The sequence below is a fragment of the Gordionus sp. m RMFG-2023 genome, chromosome 3 (assembly GCF_954871325.1).
Source record: "Gordionus sp. m RMFG-2023 chromosome 3, tfGorSpeb1-WG-v2, whole genome shotgun sequence".
NCBI lineage: Eukaryota > Metazoa > Nematomorpha > Gordioida > Chordodea > Parachordodidae > Gordionus > Gordionus sp. m RMFG-2023.
In genome coordinates this window covers 13,966,695-13,990,383 of record NC_088777.1, presented here as the reverse complement: position 1 = coordinate 13,990,383, position 23,689 = coordinate 13,966,695, and the positions used below count along the sequence as shown (strand labels likewise).

At 26.3% G+C, this 23,689-nt stretch overlaps 1 protein-coding gene across 2 annotated transcripts; it reads left to right on the top strand.

Annotated features, from left to right (window-relative positions):
* The first annotated feature begins 1,451 nt into the window (after positions 1-1,451).
* Positions 1,452-22,267, top strand: LOC135926467 (ribosomal RNA-processing protein 7 homolog A-like). 2 transcript variants are annotated; one of them, XM_065462354.1, is made up of 8 exons: positions 1,452-1,506; positions 1,548-1,678; positions 1,719-1,772; positions 1,816-1,960; positions 9,591-9,691; positions 12,304-12,459; positions 20,770-20,818; positions 21,904-22,267. In XM_065462354.1, exons 1-8 carry the CDS (start codon positions 1,494-1,496, stop codon positions 21,987-21,989), a joined length of 735 nt encoding a protein of 244 aa, XP_065318426.1. In that variant the 5' UTR covers positions 1,452-1,493; the 3' UTR covers positions 21,990-22,267. The 2 variants fall into 2 exon arrangements, with proteins under 2 accessions (XP_065318426.1, XP_065318427.1); XM_065462355.1 differs by lacking the exons at positions 20,770-20,818; positions 21,904-22,267 and adding an exon at positions 16,610-16,875.
* Positions 22,268-23,689: the final 1,422 nt, after the last annotated feature.

Sequence of the window (23,689 nt, the reverse complement as noted above, 5' to 3'; positions counted from 1 at the left end):
ATTGATAAATTAGCTCTATCCCAACGAATATTGGATTTTACATGTAAATATTTAACATACAAAATACAATTATTCTTAAGAAACTTTTTGTGTATTAATTGATATTTTCAACATTTAAATTTTTTATGTATATAAATTTTAAAGGCTCAAAAAATTCAATTCACATTTATTTTATAGTTTTCTATATGACGGTTTATACATAAATTTTTTTATAATTCACATTAATTTAAAATTGTATATTAAAAATAGTTATTAGTTATAATAAATTTATGCTTGATATTTTTATAAAACAATAATATTTCTTAAAAAAAATTATCCCCCCCCCCCCCCACACCAAATTCCTGCGTATGCGCCTGTAAATGCTTAATATTCTTCCATTTAGAAAATATTTTTTAAATATAATACTGCAATAGCATCATCAGCTCCATTTGAAAGATTGTTTATTTTGGCTCAATATTAGGTCAATGACATAATGTCATTGTTTTAGGTACGCCGAAACGGCAAAGGTATAAAGATAAATTATTTGAAAAATTAGATTATATAATAAAATAATGAATCTATTTTAAATACTCTTTTGCAATTTAATATTTCAACAGTCACCCTTCCCTATCTATGCTAAGAATGGGCTAATACTAATATTAAAATGCCAGAGTATTATAATTAACTCATCATTAAATATTTTAATAATTATTGTAGATATTCAATCTTATTATATGCGTATGTCATGTTCTTCTTCTTCACAAATATAATAAAATTATTCTTATTTAACGGGTAATAATTTTAAAGTTTCTTGTATTTAAGGTACTCTAATTTAGAAAAAGATTCAAGTATCTTTTATCTTTTTGATATTTTGAAAAAGATACTAGTATCTGTATCTAAGATTCATTTTTTTATAAAGAATCTGTTGTAACTAGAATCTTTTTCCGGAGGACCTGTACAACTCCAATTCTTTATAATAGAGGATTATCTACTATATGTCTACTAATTTTTTATAAAGAAATTTCTTATACTTATTTGGACGTTGGAAATATTTTTAGGAAGAGGCACGGTAACTAAATTTATATATGAATAATATAGTTGATTAGTGATTTTGAACTCGGCTAATTACAATATTAAATTTGTTAATTTTCAATTATAAATGATCATAATTTTTTGCTTCAGGGAGCTTTCTAAATTTTTTAAAGGGCTCGAACCCCTACGCTCCCTAATGACGCTACTGAATAAACTTCTCCTATTTATGTTAACGTTTAATTACACAACACTGACTCAAACCTTGCTCATTTTTCCAGATAAAGCAAATTAACCATATTTCTTCTGTTATTTGACAAAAAATGCAAAAATCATCTGTTATATAAGTAATGTATAAATTCTTAGATGATTTTTCACGTGACAAGATTTGAAATTGACTTCCATCATTTGTCCGTCACCTAAATCACTGTCATTGAAATGTGAGAGATTTTATATTAAGTATATTCTCCGATTTTTATTTATTTATGCCAATAATTAGTAAAATAGTTATTTAACTAGTTTTTTATATTTAAGCATAGCAATACCATCAAAAGTCTTTGCTGATAGTGAAAATTTAAGATGTATTTATCTTAAATACGATAAATTAAAGACTGACAACAAAGGAAGATGCGAAGTTGATATATATAATATGCCACATTACTTTAATAATGTAAAATATTTTTTTATTCATTATAATTGCTTATAATTAGGATTGTATATACAAATTTTTAGATCCAAAAATGAAGATTAAAATACAAAATAAAGTATTATAGCAATAATTTTTATATTATTAAAGTATTCACAAAGCTAGATGAAAAATTAATATCAGTGCAATTTAAAAATAAAAATTCCATGTTGAGAGCACTAAAAACTTTATTCAAATCTAGTTATTCATCTCAGAATCCATTAATCATATTTGAAAACAAGAATAAAGCTATAGTTGGATTTAAAAGTAATTTTAATTATTTCTAAATCTTAGGATAACATGATAATTTATAAAATTATCCTAATATAATATGTTATAATGAAGGCCTTTTCTTATAATTAATGAGTCATTTCATGTCAAATGGGAAAAAATTGAAATTTTTGCACTGACCCTTTTGATTTGATAAAAATTTGAAGGCACATATCAGATGTTTTATTTATATCAAAAACAAAATTTTAGCTTACTGACAATTTTAATTATCTGAGATAATCTTGAGGAAAGGTACATAAATCAACTTTCTTTACCCTATACCAATGTTATATAATTAGTTTTTAATTAAAAACTAATTTGAATATTGAATCTAATATTAATCACTTAGTCAATAATTGATAGGGTTATGCCAATATTAAATATTGGATAGATCGGTGCAGAGAAAAAATGGTTTGGCTATTTTTTAAAAAATATAACCAATATTGATTTTATACATACTTTTATTCTATATCACATTATTTATTTTTGAACTAATAGAATTAAAATGTTAATGTTTTTTTACATTTTTTAATGATAGAAGAAGTAGTATATTAATAAACTAATATAAAAGTAAATTATTTAACATTTTTGTACATTATAATTTGTCTATTCTTTGTTCCATTTTTTTTATTAGAAAAAATTATAGTAAATAAGAATCATGCAAATCTAAATTTCATTAATCAACAAAGATATCAATATTTGGTAACTCACTGAAACTCGGGGAAATTTTTAATATTATTTTTATATTTATTTTTTTAAAATTTATTTTTGAAAAAACAAATACACAAAATATTTTTTATTGTTTGGTCTGGTAGGAAGAAGTCATATTATAATTTTTATCAATTTAGCAATAACTTGTCTAATTTGGTATTGATACAATTTTAATAAAATTATAATAACTGAAAACGATATTATATATATGAGTATCAATTAAATTATATTAATATGATTTCAATCTAATGGTGCCCAAATTAAACAAGTGCTTACTTTTAATTTATAAATCTAAAAATAACTATTTAATTTTTTGAAATATCAACCTTTTTCACAAAAAATTTTTTATCCAAATAAATTGATTAATTATTTAGTATTTGATTTAATAGTCCTTACTTAGCTTCATAGCACACATCTTGTTTTTATTGTAGAATTAAAGAATTATAATAATTATCACAAAAAAATTCTATTTAAATATACTCCGTTTTATTGTAATTAAAGAATATCAGAAAAAATTATTTCCACCATTATCCAAACGATCTTATATTAATTATTTTTTATAAAAAAAATATTTTTTAAATATTTAAAATAAAAAATAAATAAAAAAAATTAATTTCTCCAAGTTTCAGTGAGTTGCTCAATATTTTATCTATGATCGATTCTCTTAATTATTGGAATTAATCTCAAAATCAAAGCTTTCTAAATTTGGTAAACCTTACATGTAAGTATTTTAGCTGGTGATATAGGTATCCCTCATAGGAGAAGTTTATTAATACATAAACTTGAGACTCTTATCTTTATATAAAATATATATAGTATTATAATAATAAATTATTTTTTATATTATTTTAAATACTCCTTTGGAAAAAATGATATAAATGATTTATTTGGGTCTATTATACCTAGACCTGTGTGCAGTACGCTTATCGGCAGCGGCGTTTCTTTTTGTAAAATGATTAGCTGGTGGTGGTAACTATTTAGTTGTAATTTGAATTTTTTAATTAAAATTATAAATTCATTGGTAACACTTTTGAAATAAAATTTATGCTTTATTATGTTTATAACTATAATTTAACGATTTTATTAAGTTATAATTATCATGTATAAATATTATTTTATTTTGATTTATAGGACATAATGATGATCTTTTAGAGTTCAGAGTGAGTCCGGCTATGGAAAATACATGCTCGCTGGGTGTGCTCGTAGCTGGAACACAAAGGATCTTTCTAGTTAATATTGAAAATTTAGGAAGATCCAATGCTCTTATCTTCCAAAAATCTAAGACATTTTTTATCTCTAAATTATAAGGCGAATAATTATTAACACCCTTTTTCTAGACTAATTAAATAGTCTTGTTGTTACAGATTATTGTTATGAATAGATGAATGCTTATTAGCCAACTTAAGATAATCGAATTTTGAAGTAACTTCCGTCGTTTCACATACAGGTTTCATACAAGGCAACAAAGAGGTAGAGTGTTTACATAAAAATGTCACTGGATTAATACTTTTTTCTTTTATATATTCATTTACTATGTTTATAGATTGAAAACGAGGATCCAAAAATGCTCCTAATACTTAAGTAAAAAAAATAAAACAAAGAGAAATAATATTTAAAAACACTAATTTATGTATTTTAAAATTTTACCTGAATATCGGTTATTGGAAATCTATGATCAAATTTAGTAAGCATATTTTGTTTAAAGGATGCTATGGGAGGACTATCATATTCTTCTATGATTAAATTATTTATCATTTCACTACGAAATAATAAGGATAAATTTATAGTAAATCCTTTTTGGGCAGATAAAAATTCTATAGTTTTTTTGAAGGTTTTAAGAAAATTTTAAAGTTCATGCACCAGGTCTCAATTGGAATTAAATGATTTAAGATCCGGTTTCTCCATTCTATTTAATAGAATATTCATAGAATTGCCACTCACACTTTCCAGCATTATTAAAATACCATGCCAACGTGTAGAAACATTACAGCAAATAATATTTATTAATTTTAAAAAAATAAAATCTCATTTTTTAATAATTTAATAAATATTTAATATTATTTATCTTCTAATTACAACTCATAAATAATATATTAAGCAGTGGCGTATCCAGGATTTTCTTATATGGGGGGGGGGAGATTTTTGGGGGGCTTCATCCCCAAACCCCCTTGTCTGGCCTTCGGCCAGCTTTCCCCCCGGCCTTTGGCCGGGTCTTATGTTTTAGCTATTCCATTAAATTATTCATAATTTAATAATATTTCTATTTGTAACTATTATTTACTAATTCGTGCTAATGGATATTACAAGCCTATTTTTATTATTTTTAGTTAGGTATATTATATTTATAATAAAGTTTTTTAAATGTAAAGTTGAAATAAAGTTTAATGTCATTTTTTTATATAAAATTTGCTTTAAAAACTAGCCTCAGCTTAAATTCTCATACAATATAAGTATAATATAATTTTTTTATTGAAAATACTAATAGTAGTGTGTATATATTAATGTTGTTAAACGACTCGTTTTGAGCCGATTTTTAAAAACGGCTAACTCAATATTTTCGCCAGAAAAATATTAACTAAGCCTCGAAATTTCGATACTATATGTCTAGACCTTTGCTCCTTCTATGAGCAAATTTTTCAGGCTTGCATAATATTTTTCTGGGTAAATAACTGAGTTAGCCGTTTTTAAAAATCGCCTCAAAACGAGGCGTTTAGCAACACTATAAAATATTGACTAGAAAATAATTTAAAAAACAAGTTTTTTTAAACTTCTTATCAAATACAATATTATACAATTTTTTTTATTAAATACTATAATTATAATGTGATTTTTAATTTTCGTCGGAATGTTGTTAATTCATCAAGAATTTTGTTTGTCGTTGGAACCAAATCTCTGTGGATATTTAACAGAGCTAACCCATTTAGCCGAGATTCGGAAGTAGTACTTCATAAATATGTTTTCAACCTTCTTAAGTTGGAAAGTCCTTTCATTCGTACATGTTATAATAGGCAAACATGGTAGAATATAAAACAACTTCAAAATATTAAGAATGAGCCAAGGTTTCTTTACACAGATTGAGCGCATCAATAGCATGCTCAGGTAAAATAGCTAAACATAGTAAATATTTATACCACAATTCGAATTCACTGATTAAATTTATTTCAATATCAATATCATAGGAATAAAATTTTGCTAAATATTTAATTTTACCAATAGTGGCATTAGAAAACGAAGATGGATCTTTGGGTATTAAAACTTGAAGATTGCTAAAGATTTGTTTTTTATCTAAAAACCGTACTTTTATTTGCGATAAAAAAGTATCTAAGAATGGGATGAAAATGGTTATTTTATAATATTCTTCACTTGAGCTAATATTTATTTTACATCTCAATAATTGCCCAGGTGCTAGACGAGGTTTAATTAGTGTTATATCATAAAATTTAGCCTTCGATTCAACGTCAATATAAATATTATGAAAATATTCATCTACATTCATTCTTATTGTATCTACCTGTTCATATATATTTTCCGTCAAATCAATAACCTGAACCAAATCTAAATTTGGTTTTAGTAAATTTCCACAAAATAGTGAGCTATAGGAAAATAATTTATTGATGCAACTAGCAGCAATGATAAACTCTGATTGATCAATTGAATTCAATAATGATATCGCTTCTGACGACACATTACTTTTTTTCATGCTCAGCCTTATTTAACTTTTGTATTTCTATTTCTTCTGTTCTACAAAATCGAAGTAAAAATAGAATATTTAAAAAATTATAGATATTTATTAATAATTAATATTAAAAATACTTATTAATTCTAACTTACTAATAATTTTGAATTTAATAAAATAATTATATATAATAATAAAATAAATTACCATTTGATTTTAATCTCTTTGACTTAAATTTTTCCATTTTATTAATATTTTTGAATAATGTTAATGTACTCACAAGGAAAGGAAATTTTAATAAAATTTATTTATAAAAAATAAGTTTTATGTTGGAAAATTGATATTCAAATATTTGTAAAATTTTGATTGGGAGGGAGGGGGTGGAGAATAAAAAAGTAAATATTAATTTAAATAATAAAAAATATTTATCACGCCGTGACGTCGCCTAACATCAGTGGCGGTGTGGTCAAGAATTACCCACGGCTCACAGGTCTAAATATGCCCAAATTTCAAATTAATATATTTACATTTGTTATAAGATAGATCTAACTTTAAACCTTATAAAATATTTATTTTAATTTATGCTTAGATAAAAAGTGTTGAGGATAAGTATAACTTATGCCAAAATTTTCTACAAAAAGGAAAAAAATTATTGGATATTTAAACTATGGCATTTTATAAAATTATTATTTATGCATATAAATATAATAGAAATTTTAAATAAAATTCCTATCTTAATTAAGGCTTACAGAAATTCCAATTTGCCCTAGTGGGGTTTATTAGACCCCATAAGTCATGGTATGTTTATATCTTAAAATTACTCAATTAAAATGAATGAAATTTCGAATATATAATTTAAGATATATTTAATGATGCTACTGAAGATTCTAGAACATAATTAAACGTTTTTATATAATCAATTCTAGCATTCCTGGGCATGTTAATTAAATGTAGAAATTCGATTTTTAGTTTAGTTTATCTTATTCCTTATTACATTACTAATTAATTCTTAGCTGCACCATGATCACTTATTATGCAACTATGTCCCATATTTTATAACCGTGATGGTGGCCACCATACCACTATGTTAGTGCAGCTTTCCATTTATAAAGTGAAATATGAATTTCTTCACTGCAGTATGAGTGCAGCTTTCATTTTAATTTAATTTGAAAAGGGAATGGATTCTAAGTATCACAGTATGAGTGTTTAACTTTAATTTAATTTGAAAAAGTGAACGGAATTCTCCTCATCGCAGTATAAATGTGGCTTTCTTTCATTCTAATTTATTTTACGAGATGTTAAGGGGCCACAAAGGTGGAGATTCATGTATATCCTTCATCCTAGAAACTGAACTTTGAAAATATTTTTCCTTATCTTTCAGGATCTATATCTTCTTCCTCGTCATCCTGAAATAGAGATATGATATATAAGTATTTGATTTGTAATTGATATTTATCATACCCCATAAGCTTGTTTTGCTTTATACCATACATCAGCTCAAAGGGTGTAAATTTTGATGATTTTTATAGAGATATATTATATGCAAATATTGCAGGTAAGGCATCTGTCCAAATTAATTGATCATCCTGAATATACTTTAGAAGTGCATTTTGGATGGTCTTATTCACCTTTTCAACCATGCCATTTGCCTTAGAGTGATAAGCACTTGTCCCTCTATACCCTAGGATTTTATGATAATTAATGCTTATTTTGTTCATAAACTCACGTCCTTGATCATTAATTTGAATCTAAAATATAATTTTAATATATTATTATCAAATTTATCATACATTTGCCCTGCCATGTGTACATAGTAGCGAGTAGAGGAAAAGTGATACTGATTTATATTTTATCTTTTAAAGGCATGGTTACAATATATTTGCTGAAGTAATCAACTGCTACAGCAATATATTTATAGTCATCCTGACTTTTAGACAAAGTACATAAATCAACTCCTATTTGTGTCCATACCTTTTGTAAAATAAAAGATTATTGTTACATTACATACTCGATTAAAAAGGGAGTTAATCTTCTTAATGTGGTTTAAAATAGAAATTAAGGTTAAGTGAAACTCCCATCTATCTGTTATATGTGTAAATGTCTTAATTCACCAATATAATTTATGTAATATAAAGTTTATGAATGTTAATTCAGGGTGGGGTTGTCACTATGATATAATAAAGTAAGGTTGCTTGCCACTATATGATTGCAGTTGAAAAAATATAATAATATAGGATAAGGTAAAACTTAAATTAACTAAAAAGGAAATTATAATATATATAAATTGTTACCTGAGATTTGGCTTGAATTTATTTTATTTGTAACCTTTTTCAGATTATAAGTTTTCTACATTTTTATTTTAGATTATATATTTTAAATTTTGTTATATTAACCATTAGTTGTATTTAATAATATAGAAACTAAAAATGCACTATATCTTGTAAAAAGATTCAAAAGATGATTAATTTGTTGAAAAAAATATAATATTCTGCTAAGACAGCAGGTATAATAAGCTGCCATAATATTTAAATGGTTCAATATCTGTAACCAACATAGCTAATAAAAACAAGTGCCACATACATATACGCTATTAGTGACAGACCATTAATAAGATTATAAATGAAAAATAATCCATAAACAAAAGTTAGATACAATTAAAATGACCAAAACTATAAAATATTTAACAAATTAATGATTTGTATCTAATAAACTTTACTACCTTTTCTGGAACATGAATTGAATGCAACTCATTGCTAGTTTTATCAAATCTTGTATTATTACGCTGGCAAATGTCACAAAATTTTACAAAATTAACTACTTCAATTTTCATGTTTGGTCAACAGAAGCTAAAAATATAATACATCATATAAAAAATTGATTTATTATGCAAAAATATTTTACCTATCAGCCAATTTGCTATGAGTCTTGGTGCTACCAAAATGAGCAGCAAATGATTTTGCCACATTAGTATCATATCCACTATAACTAGTTTAATTTTTCTGTTACAGTCTAAAATTACTTCACCATTATGAGAATGGTGAAACAATTTGCCCTTGTGAATTATTTATCTGGAGGCTTGTACATACAGATTGTGTTAGGCTATTATTGAAAAAAAGCGCTATACACTCTGGGTTTATCTAAATTGAAAGTACATTTAAAACGTTACACCGGTATATCTCTAATACATTATATATATATTTTAAATAAATATAATGATCGATATTATTATTTTAAAACCAGAATGGTGTGATGATTACAAGAATTCTGAAGTTAAAGATTCCTGGCGATTAAATCAGTGCATTAATCAATATATGTACAAATATGAACAACAATCACAAAAGGTTTTAGTATAATTATGTGAATCTTTTGATTTCATTACGTAATATAGGCGCGTAGCCAGGTAATTTCTACAGGGGGATAATTCTTTTTTGGAGTATTAAAAATTTATTTGAACCAATGATATTTGAAAATACGATAATTTCGAACACAAATAAAAAAATATTGGAAAATCAAAATATTAAGAACGAATAATGGTTAAAAAATATTATAACAATATAAACGGGTATATTAATTAGAGGTCTGCATTGAGGGTTTTTAGCCCATCCGATTGGTGGGCAGGCGAGCGTGTTAAAAATTTTTAAAGAACAGGTGGGCGGGTTAAGAAAAATATTTAAATTATGGGTGGGCGGGCGCGTTAAAAAATTTACAGCTTTTATTGTTATTTAAAATAATAGTAAATATTAAAAAAAAAATGCTCCCTGAAATTTCGGCATTTTTAAAACCAAAGTATCTATAACTGAGGATGTTGCTGTCGGAAGAAATTAATTAGGTAAAAAATATATCAAAAACATGTTGGATTTGATTTGTATGAAGAATATAACATCAATGTGGATGAAAATCTGATTTTTATCCGTTTCCACAAAAGCAAAGAGAATTCAATTAAAGATTATAAATGCAATGTTTGAAATAGCTAGCATCCACGTCAAAATTAAACAACAATGGGAAGATATGATGACATAACAAAATGTTTAAATCTTAAAATAACGAGTTTTTATGTAATTTGGAGTTTAAGCTTATGATTTATAAACAATTAATTTAAATTACTTTTTATAAATGTATTATTAATGGTTTCCTTTTTTATTTAAATATCTCACTTGAGTGTAGGATATACTTCAAACGGATATCCTACTTTGATTGAAACGACAAGAAAGAGATTTATCAAAGCTATAAAGATTAGCTAAAAAAAATATTGGCAATTCCAGTAACCAGTGCTTCTTCTGTACGAGGAATTAGCATTGCTGGAAATTTTTTAAAATAAATAAACATTAATTATATATTATTACATAAATATCTTTTAATATCAAAGAAATTCCTTATCCGTAATTTAAATTGAATATTGCTTAATTTAGCATCCTAAATTATAAAACTTTTTTGTAGGGATGTATCGTTGAAGCTAAATCATTTTTTAAATTGCTTAAGCTTATTTAAATTATTATGGGTGGCGCGTGGGTTAGAATTTTTTTATAAATAACGAGAGGCGGGTAAAAAATTATAGACTAATGGGCGGACGAGTGGGTAAAGAATTTTAGATAAAAGGGGGCGGCGGGTTAGAATTTTTTTAAGAATATTGTACCGGGGGCTTGAGGACTAAAAACCTGTCTATTGCAGACCTTTAATGTAAATCACAATAAAATATTAAATTAAACATTTTGTAATTATTTAAAAAGTGAATCAAAATATCAAATTAAAATTTAATCATTGCGCCAATTTTTTTGTTGTGCTTTTGATATGGGTTATATTATCTATAATGAAGAAACGGTCCTTTCATTTGTGATTGAAAGGTATCATTGCCAAAATATACATTAATCCATATATATAATCTCTTTTCAAGAAGTGTTCGTTTTCCTATCATCTTAACGTTAATCTTGTTTTATCTATAAACTTTCCTATCATCTAATGTTATGAGACTATATATCCCTAATGTTAAATTTTTAGGCTATCCTCCCGGCCGAAGAATTCGAGTTTGCAATTGGATCAAGCCGAGTTCAAATTCGGATTTAGGGTGAAATTTGGCCCCAAAAGAGAATTTTTGCATCAACCAGATTCGAATTCGCATTTCCTCGCTCCGGGGGTAAAAGTCTTTCCTCTGCAGTCCCATGCTCTGGTCGATATTATCTATTGGCTTTTCTAAGTTCATATTGACGATTCTCATAACTTTAACCTAATCTATTTTTGAAAAATATTAAATAAAATTGTCGTATATAAATAATTTATTAATACATTTCAATGAAAAAATCGGTAGTCATATTCTAATTTGTTTGATGATTCTGATATTTCTCTAAATGCATACAAAATAGGCTCTTCTAGATTCAAAAAATGCTGTAACAGCTTTATTCGTAGGCTCCATCTTGTCGTAAAAGCCTTTTGCAGTTTATTTATCCTGTAGTATTCTCCGAAATAATTATATTCAACAAATTCTGTCCATATGGATATCTGAACATTTCATAATTTTCTAATAATAATTATTAATAGAGAGAACTTAAATGGATTTTTTTGGTTGTTTAATTATCATATATTCATCAGTGTTTAAGATTAAAATAATATAAGAAAATAAACTTTAAATTTTTATTTCATGAGATAAAATACTAATAAAAGAAAATAATTTTAACTTTTTGCTAATATTTAGAATAGAATATAACCTTTTTGAAATAGAATATTTTGCAAATCACAATACATGAGGCCCTTTTATATTTTTCTAAAACCAGTCGGCTACGCGCCTGAGTCCTTATATATTTTTTCAAAAAAAATTGCTACGAGGAGGGGGTGATTTCCCCCCTCCCCCCCCCCGCTGCCTACGCGCCTGATTTAATAAAATGGTATTAATAAGAGGAAATAAAGAACTAAAAAGATTTATTATCAAAAAGTCTTTTATAATATATGTTAATATTTAAAGGAAATATCAGAAGCAGAGCTTAAAAGAGTTAATGAACAAAATACGGAAGAAGGTTGGATAACTGTTACCTCCAAGAGCAAAAATGCTAAGAAATTTAAATCAATTAGTAGAAAGAAAGATTTCTACCTCAAAAAATTGAAAACCAAAAAGGACAAAGTAATCAATCATACATTTTAGAATTATGAAAATATACATATATAATGATAATTTTAAAAATATGAAAAAGATTTTTTAAAAAATTAAGTAAAGGGGAGAAAATAGGAACAGATAAAGTAGGATTAATGATGTAGGGGTGGGAACCAATAGTAATCCAAAAAAACAATCAGATGCAAAATAAAATAAGGCAAAAACGGGTTAAAAAGGTAAAATAGAAATACGCTTCTGAAAAGAACCAAAAGCAAAAAAAATAATATAAACGCACACTTAAAAACATCATTTTTCTAATTCGTAATATCTTATGAATTTAAGTTAATATCAATAAAAAATTAATTAATAATCACGATTAAGGGAATTAATAAATCTTTATTTTTTAAAATTTATAATAAAAATATTGTCTTTACAATTTATGATAAAAATAAAGAAGGGTAACAAGTATAATTTGTAACGCTAATCTTTTTTTAAATAAATTTACATACTAATAAAAATAAATATTTTAACTTCTAAGAAATTTACATGTCTAACGAAACAAAAAATTTCAAATTTTAATTTATTATAAAGAAAACCTTCACCCTATTAAATCTTTAAACCAAAAATTATAATCACGATGTATAGCACACCTTCCATTAGTATGGAGTTCTTGGCTGGATTGTCCCTCTGTTATCCTTTTTTGAATAGCTGGCAATGAGTTATTGCTAATGACTATAGCTGGCTCTGTCTAATAACGCATGAGGTGATTACCTTCACAGGCCTAACAGCCAATCTTTATCAGTTTTCTTTTCTGATCTCTGTCTTCTCTTACTCCTCTGCTTTAGATTGGCTGATATTGACGGGCGTATCATGGTCATCCCTCTATACCGTAACGCTTCTTCCCTAGCAGCTTGACCCAATTTCTCGATTCAGTGAAGCCGTCTGCTTCAATTTCTATGTTTTATATCTTGTTCCCCATTCTAAAGAAGGAAGCCTTAAAAATAGAATTATCATGCATATATACCCATTTTTATTATTTTTCCTTATTTTCATTCTCTTATCTGTTAAATTTAGTGTCCTTTTCTTTATTCATTATATTTATTATTTTTGCTTTCTGGTTAAAAAACAACTGAAATATATTTACATTAATATATTTGGTTAATGATGCTTACTACCAAGTGAATGTATGGAAATATTCTAAATACCTACCTAATTTGCTAAATACCGACCAAAATTTATTAAAATGTAATAAGATCCTTATTATTTAATATATTAATACGGAATCACGTGGTCGAGTCCGGCCTCCTATATATTATCCCCCCAAGGATGGAACCACCAAGTTAGAATAAGAAAAAAAACATGATCATTCCCGGGATTCGAACCCGGGAGCATGGGATAAGTAAACCAAGCTCTTGCCTACTAGGCCATAGAGGCTTTCCAAAAATCACGATTTTTCAAATATATATTATAAATATATTTGGTAGTGCCTATCCAAATGAAAAATGAACAAAATTCAAATTTGATAGATGGTACCAAGGTACCAAGCATCATTAACCAATATATTTCTCTTTTAATTTTTATTTTCGCACTTCAACTCTTGGCCTTATCTGTTTAATATGTCTCATCTGGGTTCCTGACTGCCCTTCAATTACTACCTCGACTTTCTTTTTCTCAATATTATTATTGCTACACTCTTCATAATATTGGGCCATCAAACAACAGTACCCAAACTAAACTTCCGATTTTAAATTTCTCTCAACTTATGGGCTCTCTGCTTTAATCTTTCTTTTGTGGAATTCAATTCTGTTCTTGACTGTCTTTTCTAAAAAACATCTGCTGGAGAATTTCCTTTGACCGTCTTTATATTGAAGATAAATTTTTGGAGAAAGTCCTTCTCTAGCCCCCGACATATATATATATATGATAAAAATAATACAATTATTTCATCAATAAATGAAGTCGTTTGTCAAACGGCTCGTTTTGAGCCGAATTTTTAAAACGGCTAACTCAATATTCCATCCAGAATACTATCACGCAAGCTAGAAGATTTTGTTTGCAGAAGGAACAAAGGTTTTGGACATCTATTAGAGAAATCTCGAGGCTTAGGCAATATTTTTCTGGCTAAAATATTGAGTTAGCCATTTTTAAAAATCGCCTCAAAACGAGCCGTTTAACAACACTAGTCGTTTACCTCAACAATGTTTAATTTTTGAATAATTCAAAAAATCAATTATATTATTTTAAAATTTTGATAGATAAATATGTTTATACCAATGTAATAATAAAGAAAAATAAATTATAAAAGTTTTATATAGGGCTGCGCCTATATTAAATATCGGATCGGCACCAATATTTAGCATTTTAAAAAAATATTGGATCGGGTCAATAAAAACCCGATCCGATCTTTTTACTTTTTTTCTTATTTTATGTTATATATGTAAATAGTTTATTTTACATTATTTTAATATTTCAAAGATTTTTTATTTATTTTTATAAAAATTGAAAGATCTAAATGTTTTTTTTAAATTGTAGTCTTAATTGTAGAAATAAATTAAATGCATAATTCAATTTTTTGCAAGAAAATAGGGATTTTTTAATTACATTTGGTTCAATAAAAAATCAATATAAATGAATTTTTCTGGGTTCGAAAACTATATCATTTAGCACGCAAAATAAATTAATCACTATAAATTTTAATATAATCTTCAAAAATTTTCCAGAAGTAATGAACTTATCCCCCCAATACCTTCGTAACGCTTCTTCCATAGCAGCATTGACCCAATTTCTCGATTCAGTCGAGCCGTCGGCTTCTCTAATTTCGATCTTTTATATCCTGTTCCCCATTCTAAAGTTGAAAGCCATCAAAAATAGAATTAACATGCATATATACCCATCCTTATCATTTTTTCTTATTTTCATTCTTCGGTAAGCCTTATTCTATCGAAATAGGATGAGTTGGTAAGTCATTCTTCCTAACTTGTTTCATGTATTTATCTTTAGAAATATAGGTAGTAGGTTTGTTCTCTTCAGCATGAGAATACATAATATTTTCGTATATTTTTTCACATCTTTATCAGGATTATCTCTAAATAATTATATTAATAAATATTTCATAATATTTTAATATCTTATATAGAATTCTCAAATTAAGACCAATTCCGACTTAACTCATGCTTAAAAAATGTTTTGGGCACGGCTGATTTTTAAAAAATTATTTCTGAAACGAAAAAATATATGGTACAATATATGTATCACCAAAATTTTATAAATAAATGTATGGTATTCATACATAAGGGTAATATATGACACCCCTTATTTATGGTTTTTTACCTGGAAAATATTTGAAGATTATATAAAAAATTTTACAATGATTAATTTATATTGATATAGTTTTCGAACCCAGAAAAACTCATTGATTTTGAATCTGATGCAAGAAGGCTTTAGGACTTGTATATCCTGGTATACATGTCAAAGGTTGTCTGTTCCATTTTGCACAAGCTCAATATCGTAGAATAAATAAATTTGGCCTGTCGAAAATTTATAATAATCCATCATATAATATTAATTTGCAATACCTTTTCTACGTGAAAAAGATGTTCATATGGTCTAGCTACAACATACATTAATGTTTTAAGCCTTAAAAATTCGAATTTTCTACATTCTTCTAATTTTATTAAAAATTCATGGCTTAAACATCGCTCGCATCCTTACAGAATGCCAAATGTTTTGGATATTATTGGTCCTAGGACCAATAATCATATAGAAGGATTCCAAAGGCGCATGAGGATATTAGAAAAATGTCAATATCCTAATATATATATATAATTTAATTGAAATCTAAAGAAAACGACTGAGTGAATATGATATGATAAAATTACAAATAGTTAATGGAAGAAAAATTAAAAGACAAAATAATAAATATTTTAAATGATACGTTTACGAAACAATGGAGATGGACCTAATAGCTTATGTTGATAAAATAGGTTCACTTGTTAGGCTATTTCCAAACGGAGCATTTTTTCAAAGTTATTTTTGATGCATGTTTTTCAGTGAATTTTTTTTATTTCCAAACAAAAAGATAATATTGTGTGGAATTAATTTTTTGGTTGCTGCCTCACTCGGGGGACTTATTATTTTTTTTTTAGTTTATTTAAATATTTTTTTATTTAAATATAATAAGCGATCGCACAAATCTAATTTAATATTTTTCCGTTCTAACAATCTTAATGAAAATGTGTATATGATCATTATTCGGGCAATCAGAGCAGAAACTTTATAGACCCAAATGATATATCGACCATACTCAACGTATTGAGCGTTTATGGAGGGATCTTAAGGCGAGCATCCCAGAACTGGAAGAAAATATTCTCATTTTATATGTGTGAATATTATTTTTGTAATATTAAAAATATGTCAAATTTAAGTAAATTTTTAAATGATATATTTATATAGTACTATTTTTGTTTTTCCTTAAAATTATATATATCTATATTATGTTGTTTATATATTATGTTTTTTTAAATAAATTGCTTAATTATCTAGTATTCGATTTAATAGTCCTAACTTAGTAGCATCCAATAAAGTACATGCCTTTTTAAAATTTATAAATATTATACTCTATTTTTAATGTAAAATTAAAGAATTGTGAAAATTTTCACCGAATCCCTTCAAAAATATAATCCAAAAATTTGTCATATTAATATATAAAAAAATAACATATAAAAATAATAAGCCCCAACCCCCGGAGGCAGCAACCATTTTTACAATATTTTAAAAAACAATCTGGATCCCTATTTCAGACGCCATTTAATCGTTATTAAAATCAAACCAGTTTGTTTTCTATTTACTATTAAATGGCGTCTGAAATAGGTATCCGGATTGTTTTTTTAAAATGATTCTATAAATTATAATCCTTTGCTTGAAAATAAAAATAAAAATGCTGATAAAATTACCCCAAAACTTCTTTCTAAAAACGTTCTGTCTGGAAATAGCATTAGTCGTCAACTTTTAGCTGAGTATGAGTCTGACGCTGAATTATCTGCCGCTATAAGTCAAAATAATCCAGAAATTAAAAATTCCGATGATATAGGTAAAATTAATCCAGATGTATGGAATTCCTTCAATACTTATTTAGATCTTTAAATTTAAATAGTAGGTTGAATTCTTTCGACATTATTTTTATATTTTTAATTTTCATACCAACATTTATTTGTGGATTAACTATCTCAATTACAATTTTAAAGGATTCCGGATCATCAGGTTATAACCAATAACAATGATAATATGGATCTTTATTAAACCTCCTTTTAATGGCATTAAGCTTTAGTAATTTTTTAGTATTTATTTATTAATTAGTTTTTTATTTCAAGTTGTTTTTTACTGGCCTAAGAAAGTAGATATACTCTCCAACTGGAGATTAACCTCTCCCTATTGTTGGGCAAGTCTGGACAAGTAATGAATATTTATACTAAGTAACCACTAAATATCGAAATGGGTATCAAATACGAATTGAAAAATCTTTTGACTGATTCATTTATGATTAATGGGTTGAACAATGTCTGGGGGAGGAGAGGTGTCCCCAAGACCTAGACTAACTCACTTAAAGTGTATTCAAAATATTGTAAAAGATTTTTCAAATTTAAAGCTCGCGCCGATGGCAAATGATTTAAAATTGAGAGATTTCCAATTCCCATGAATAATTTGAGAAAGGAGATATTGAAGGGCATTTTGATGCTGGGAAAACGAAATCATTGGCGAGAGATTGTGGTGGCCTGGTTTAAACGCTGAAATAGATCAGGAGGTGAAAAGTTGTGATACATGTAATAAATATGCTGATAATCCTCATAATATACAAAACCCTTGGGAAACAACATATTCGGAAAGATGTGAGATTTTATATCGATGATCTACTGATTATTGGGGACGACGATGAAGCTTATTTGAATTAGATAAAAATGGTGTTTGATAAGATATCAAAATATGGGCTTACACCAAACTTTACAAAAATTATATTTAAAAAAAAACTAGGTATACATCCGAATGCAGATAAGATTAAAGCTATTTCTAACATGCCGGAACCGAAGAATTGGCAACTTTTTTGGGGATGTCAAGCTATTATCGGAAATTTTTATGTAATTTTGCGGACATAACTAATCCCTTATACATAGTTAATAAAGACAAATGGTTATGGGATAGTACACAATACTTCAAGAAATCTTCGATGACCTAAAAAAAACTATCCAGGATCGTACAATAATTCTTCAAGATTTGATAATAGAGCTAGTTATAATAACAATAACTATAATAATTATAGGTTTAATAATTATTATAATTACAGATATAACAGACATTATAACGATTCAACATTTATTCAAAGACATAACGATAATCATAATATTGGAAATCAAGGAAGAAATCAAGTATGCAATTGTAAATATCATAACAATGATAATAATCAATCACGATACACAAATAAAGAACATTATGTACAATATCATATTAAATTTAGAAAACTTCATGGTGGCAGCTGCCCCAAGAACCGTAGTTTTTTTTTAAAATATACTTTTTGTAAAGTTTGGTATAAGCCCATTTGATATCTTATCAAACACCATTTTTATGTTATTCAAATGAGCTTCATCGTCGTCCCCAGTAATCAGTAGTTCATCGATATAAAATATCACATCTTTCATGTCTCCGAATATGTTGTCCATAGTTTGTTGGAATATTGCTGACGAAGTCTTTAACCCAAACGGAAATCTCGCAAACCTGTAATAGCCCTTGTGTGTTGATATTGTGAGAAAATCTCTAGATTCCTTGTGTATAGGTACTTGAAGAAATGCGCTTTTAAAATCAATCTTGATAAATTTCTTACCTTTAGATAATTTTGCAATTAAATCATTGATGCGTGGTATTGGGTACTTAAAATCTTCTAAAGCACGGTTAATAGTATTTTTGAAGTCAGCACAGAGCCGAAGTGAGCCATCGCTCTTAAAAACGGGAGTGAGAGGATTAGCCCATCTAACATCTTCAACAGGTTCAATGATTTTGTCGTTTATCCACTTTTGAAGTTCTTTTGTTATCAAATCAATTCTAGAATATGGTATACGCCTTGGCGGTATGATTTTCGGTGTGGCATCTTGTTTTAAACGTAATTTGACATAGCTGCGAATCATTGGCTTTTTGTTAAGTTTAAAATTGCATTGCTTAATTAATTCTTATATAGTATTATCATAATCATCCTCAACCAGATTCACAAATTTATCTAGTATATTTCCAAAAACTGTTATCTATCCAGGTCCTTCCTAAAAGTGCAATCTTATCACTCTGGACCACATAAGCAGTTAAGATTTATTTATTATTTTACTAATAATTTGTTTTCAATGTCAGCCATCTGTCTGCTGAATCAACAAAGTTAAAATAATTTTATCTATTTTATTATGTGAGAATGGTATTGTACACATATCCAATTTTCATCTTGTATTAATTATCAAACTGCAAATTTTATGGTACAAAAATATTAAAATTATTTTTTTATAATTCTAAATAATATATATCTATATGTACATCATATTTCAAATGTATATAAATTTATATATTTTTAAAAAAATCAATTATTACAACTTTTTAATTTTTTTCTAAAACTAAATATTATATATCGATATCGACATATACATCATTAAATTGCAAATTTTGTGGAGATTCTAAATATATATAAATTTCTATATTTTCTTAAAAATTTTACATAAATATTATATACCGAATATGTAACATTAAACCGCAAATTTAATGTTAATTCCGAATATATATAAATCTATATACTTTAAAAAAAATTTTACAAATATTATTCTTAATTAATTTTAATAAATTTTTTTATAATAAATATATTATATCAATTATATCATTAAATTACAAATTTAATAAGGATTCTTAATATGTAAATATATATATTTATTTATTATATAATATAAGATGCCCAATTATCTAATTACAATCATTGCTTTGGAAGCTTTTATTATTATTTATTACATTTTCGTAATTTTGGCCAAATATTTTCTATATTTTTTAACATCTTCGTGATTTTAGGCCAATACGTTCAATATCAATTCTAGAGGGCAACACATAGTATATATTTATTTAGCGTTTACAGATTATACTTGTTACCATTTTTTATTTTAAATTAAAGATTTAATATATTCTAATCGTGATTATTGATTAATTTTTGTTGATACTAACCTAAACTCATTACTAAGATACCCTATGAAGATACCACAATTAGAAAAGTTGAAAGAAACTTTTTTATTTTAATTACAATATATTTAATATTTTAACTATTTATTAAAGAAAAATCCACAGTTTTACAATTTCCAGATCAAACAATCAAAATTGAATCGTAAGATTTATTACCAATTTAATCCTTTTTTTTAAAATATAAAATCTTATAACATTTACAAAAATGCTTGTTTTTAAACTAAATTCCATATAATATAAAGGATACTATATTACTTTAATACAATTTTAATCAAGCTTGGCCTATACATATACAGTCAACCCTGTATAATTTCGGCACCTGATAATTTGGGAAATTCCCTAATTTGACCAAAATTTTGAGTCCTAATCAAATTCCTATTAATTATTATTATTAGAAAACGCCTTGATAAATTGGGCAACTATTTACTTTTAAAAGTGGGTATTTATTATTTTTTAATGCATTCATTCATTTATAATATACAATTTTATCATCTTTTTAAAACTATGTCATAAATAACAAAATTAATAAAGAAAACAAATATAATGAGTAAGAAGAATTCAAAGGGAATGTGCTAAAAGATTTAATATTTCTAAAAGAACAGTTCACAATATTCATAAATCTAAAGAAGGCATTATCAAATGTCATACAAATAATGCCAAATAGACAAAAAAGATAACTTATCTTATACATACATAATTTTACTCATATTTGAAAATGGTTGACCATAATCTCAATTTTTCCTAAACTAAGTATATAACAGGTGGTAAAATGTTTTTAAAAAAGTGAAAAGTCTTGATGAATTAGGCAAAAATTTTGGTCAAACGGTGCCCAAATTGGATAGTTTTGACTATAGTTAGCCTAGTCGTCCGCCAACATACTCGGCCCGCTAAAAGATCGCCGATTGAACCGAACAAGCTGGCCAACCATTTTTAATAAAGTTGTAGCGTGGCAAGAAAATTTTTAAAATTATATAATATAATCCATATCGCGAAATTGTTTTTATAAATTTTATAAAAAATGACTTTATATTATTCTACCCCCCATTGTTAGTTTCTATGCTACATTTTATATCAGTGATAGAATGCCATTTTTTTATTCCTCAACATTTCTAGCTGTTTTTTTAAAGTTGCCATATTATTCCTGGGAGCGAAGAAGGCATTTAAAAATAATAGGAATACACATTTTTATCTATTTACACAATTTTATAAATTTTGTTCGTTTAACAGATTTGATTGAATTGAAACAAAAATTTACAGAAGATAAGGCGCGGATAGCTGAAATGAAGGCCAAAAGGAAATTTAGGCCGTTATAAAGATGAAAAAATATTTGTTTTTTATGAATTTTTTTTGATTTATAATATATAAAAATTGTTTATTCCTTTTCGAAAAAAACTTTATAAATTTGGAAAATTCAGTTGGAAATTCCTTAAGTCTCTCTTGATTCTAAGTAAAGTCTTTAATTGTTAAATAGGAAAAAATAACACGAATGGTTGGATGGGCATAACTCGCCCATATTTTAAAATTGTCATATATCAACCCTATATTGAGCTTTGATAAGACATTTACTAAGTTAACTTAAAATTAATTATAATATACATTAGATTTAGTAATAAAAATCTTATGATAATTTTTGTAAAGAGTGTCGAAAATAAACCAAAATTGCTTAAATTTTCATATTTCTATTATAAAATCTACTTGAAATATGCAATTTAACATTTAATTATAGTATAAACCCTTGGGTCGTTAACTTTTTTAGAAGGGGTTTATTTTTCGAGAATTAACAGTAAATGGTTATATTTAAAATTACCAAATAAATGAGTTACTATCTAAAATTTAAAAAATATTATATCTTAAATTATTTCAGGGAGTCTTCAATTTTTATGCATCTTGAGCCCCTCTGCGGATCCTCCTAACTACATTACTAATATTAACTTGTTTTCAAATTATATTTAAAAAAATTAATAAGAGTTGATATGTGCATCCTTGTCTAAAAAAAATGCCTATATCCTAAAAATTATTCAATAAAAATGCACGAAAATTTACAGATACCTAATTTGGCATAAAATGGGAGGCTACTGAAAAGAAACAGGTCAACATATACAGTAGTGACAATTTAAAAACCTTCGGGATCTTGCTATGCCTCAGTATACCACATAAGGGTTATAAGCAGGAACAGAAACGGAACGTTCCGGAAACAGAACTTGGAGAAAATTATCATAATGATAAATCAGAGGCCCGGAAAGTGATTGACTTAAAAATTGAAAGGGGGGTTAAAAATGTAAAAAGATAAAAAAATCCGGATTATTTTAAAAAAATGGTTTTCAATTGTTATGCTTTTTTCGACAAGCAAATTTATGTAATACCCAACTTGATTAATACTTAAAGATGTAATAATTGTCTAAAGATTATTGAATAAGATGAGAGAAATAAAATTAGATTTATAGGAACGCGTTCCGAAACGTGAGCGTTAATATTTTAGGATTTCTAAAAAATAATTTAAAGAAAATTAAGGGACAAAAATAATTTTTTTTAATGTACATTGACTAAATCCAAAAATTGTAAAATTGAATTTAAATTATCAAATTAATTTTAAAGTTTAGCGCCCTTAATTTATTAACTGACAGTAAATGATAAAAATTATGGTGGAAAAAATAATTTTATCAAAACCTAAAATCTTCTAACCTCTAATAGTCGCTTACTCAGGTTCTGTGGGTATTTTAATGGACAAATTGGATAAGGTAACCACTTAAACGATAAAATTACAAATATAACCAATGCTTATGGTATTTTAACTGGCTAGACTTCAAAATACCGAAGAATGTAGGAATCAGAATCAATACTTTACATTAAGGAACTATGCCCTAAAAATTTAATCGTCCAATTTATTTCTCTCAAGATAAAATATATATTAGTATAGAATAGAAATCATCACTAAGCCGTCAATTTTTGGTAATAGAGAACAAAACCCCATCGAATCGGAAATGGGGGAAAAAAATCAAAATTAACAACTGGC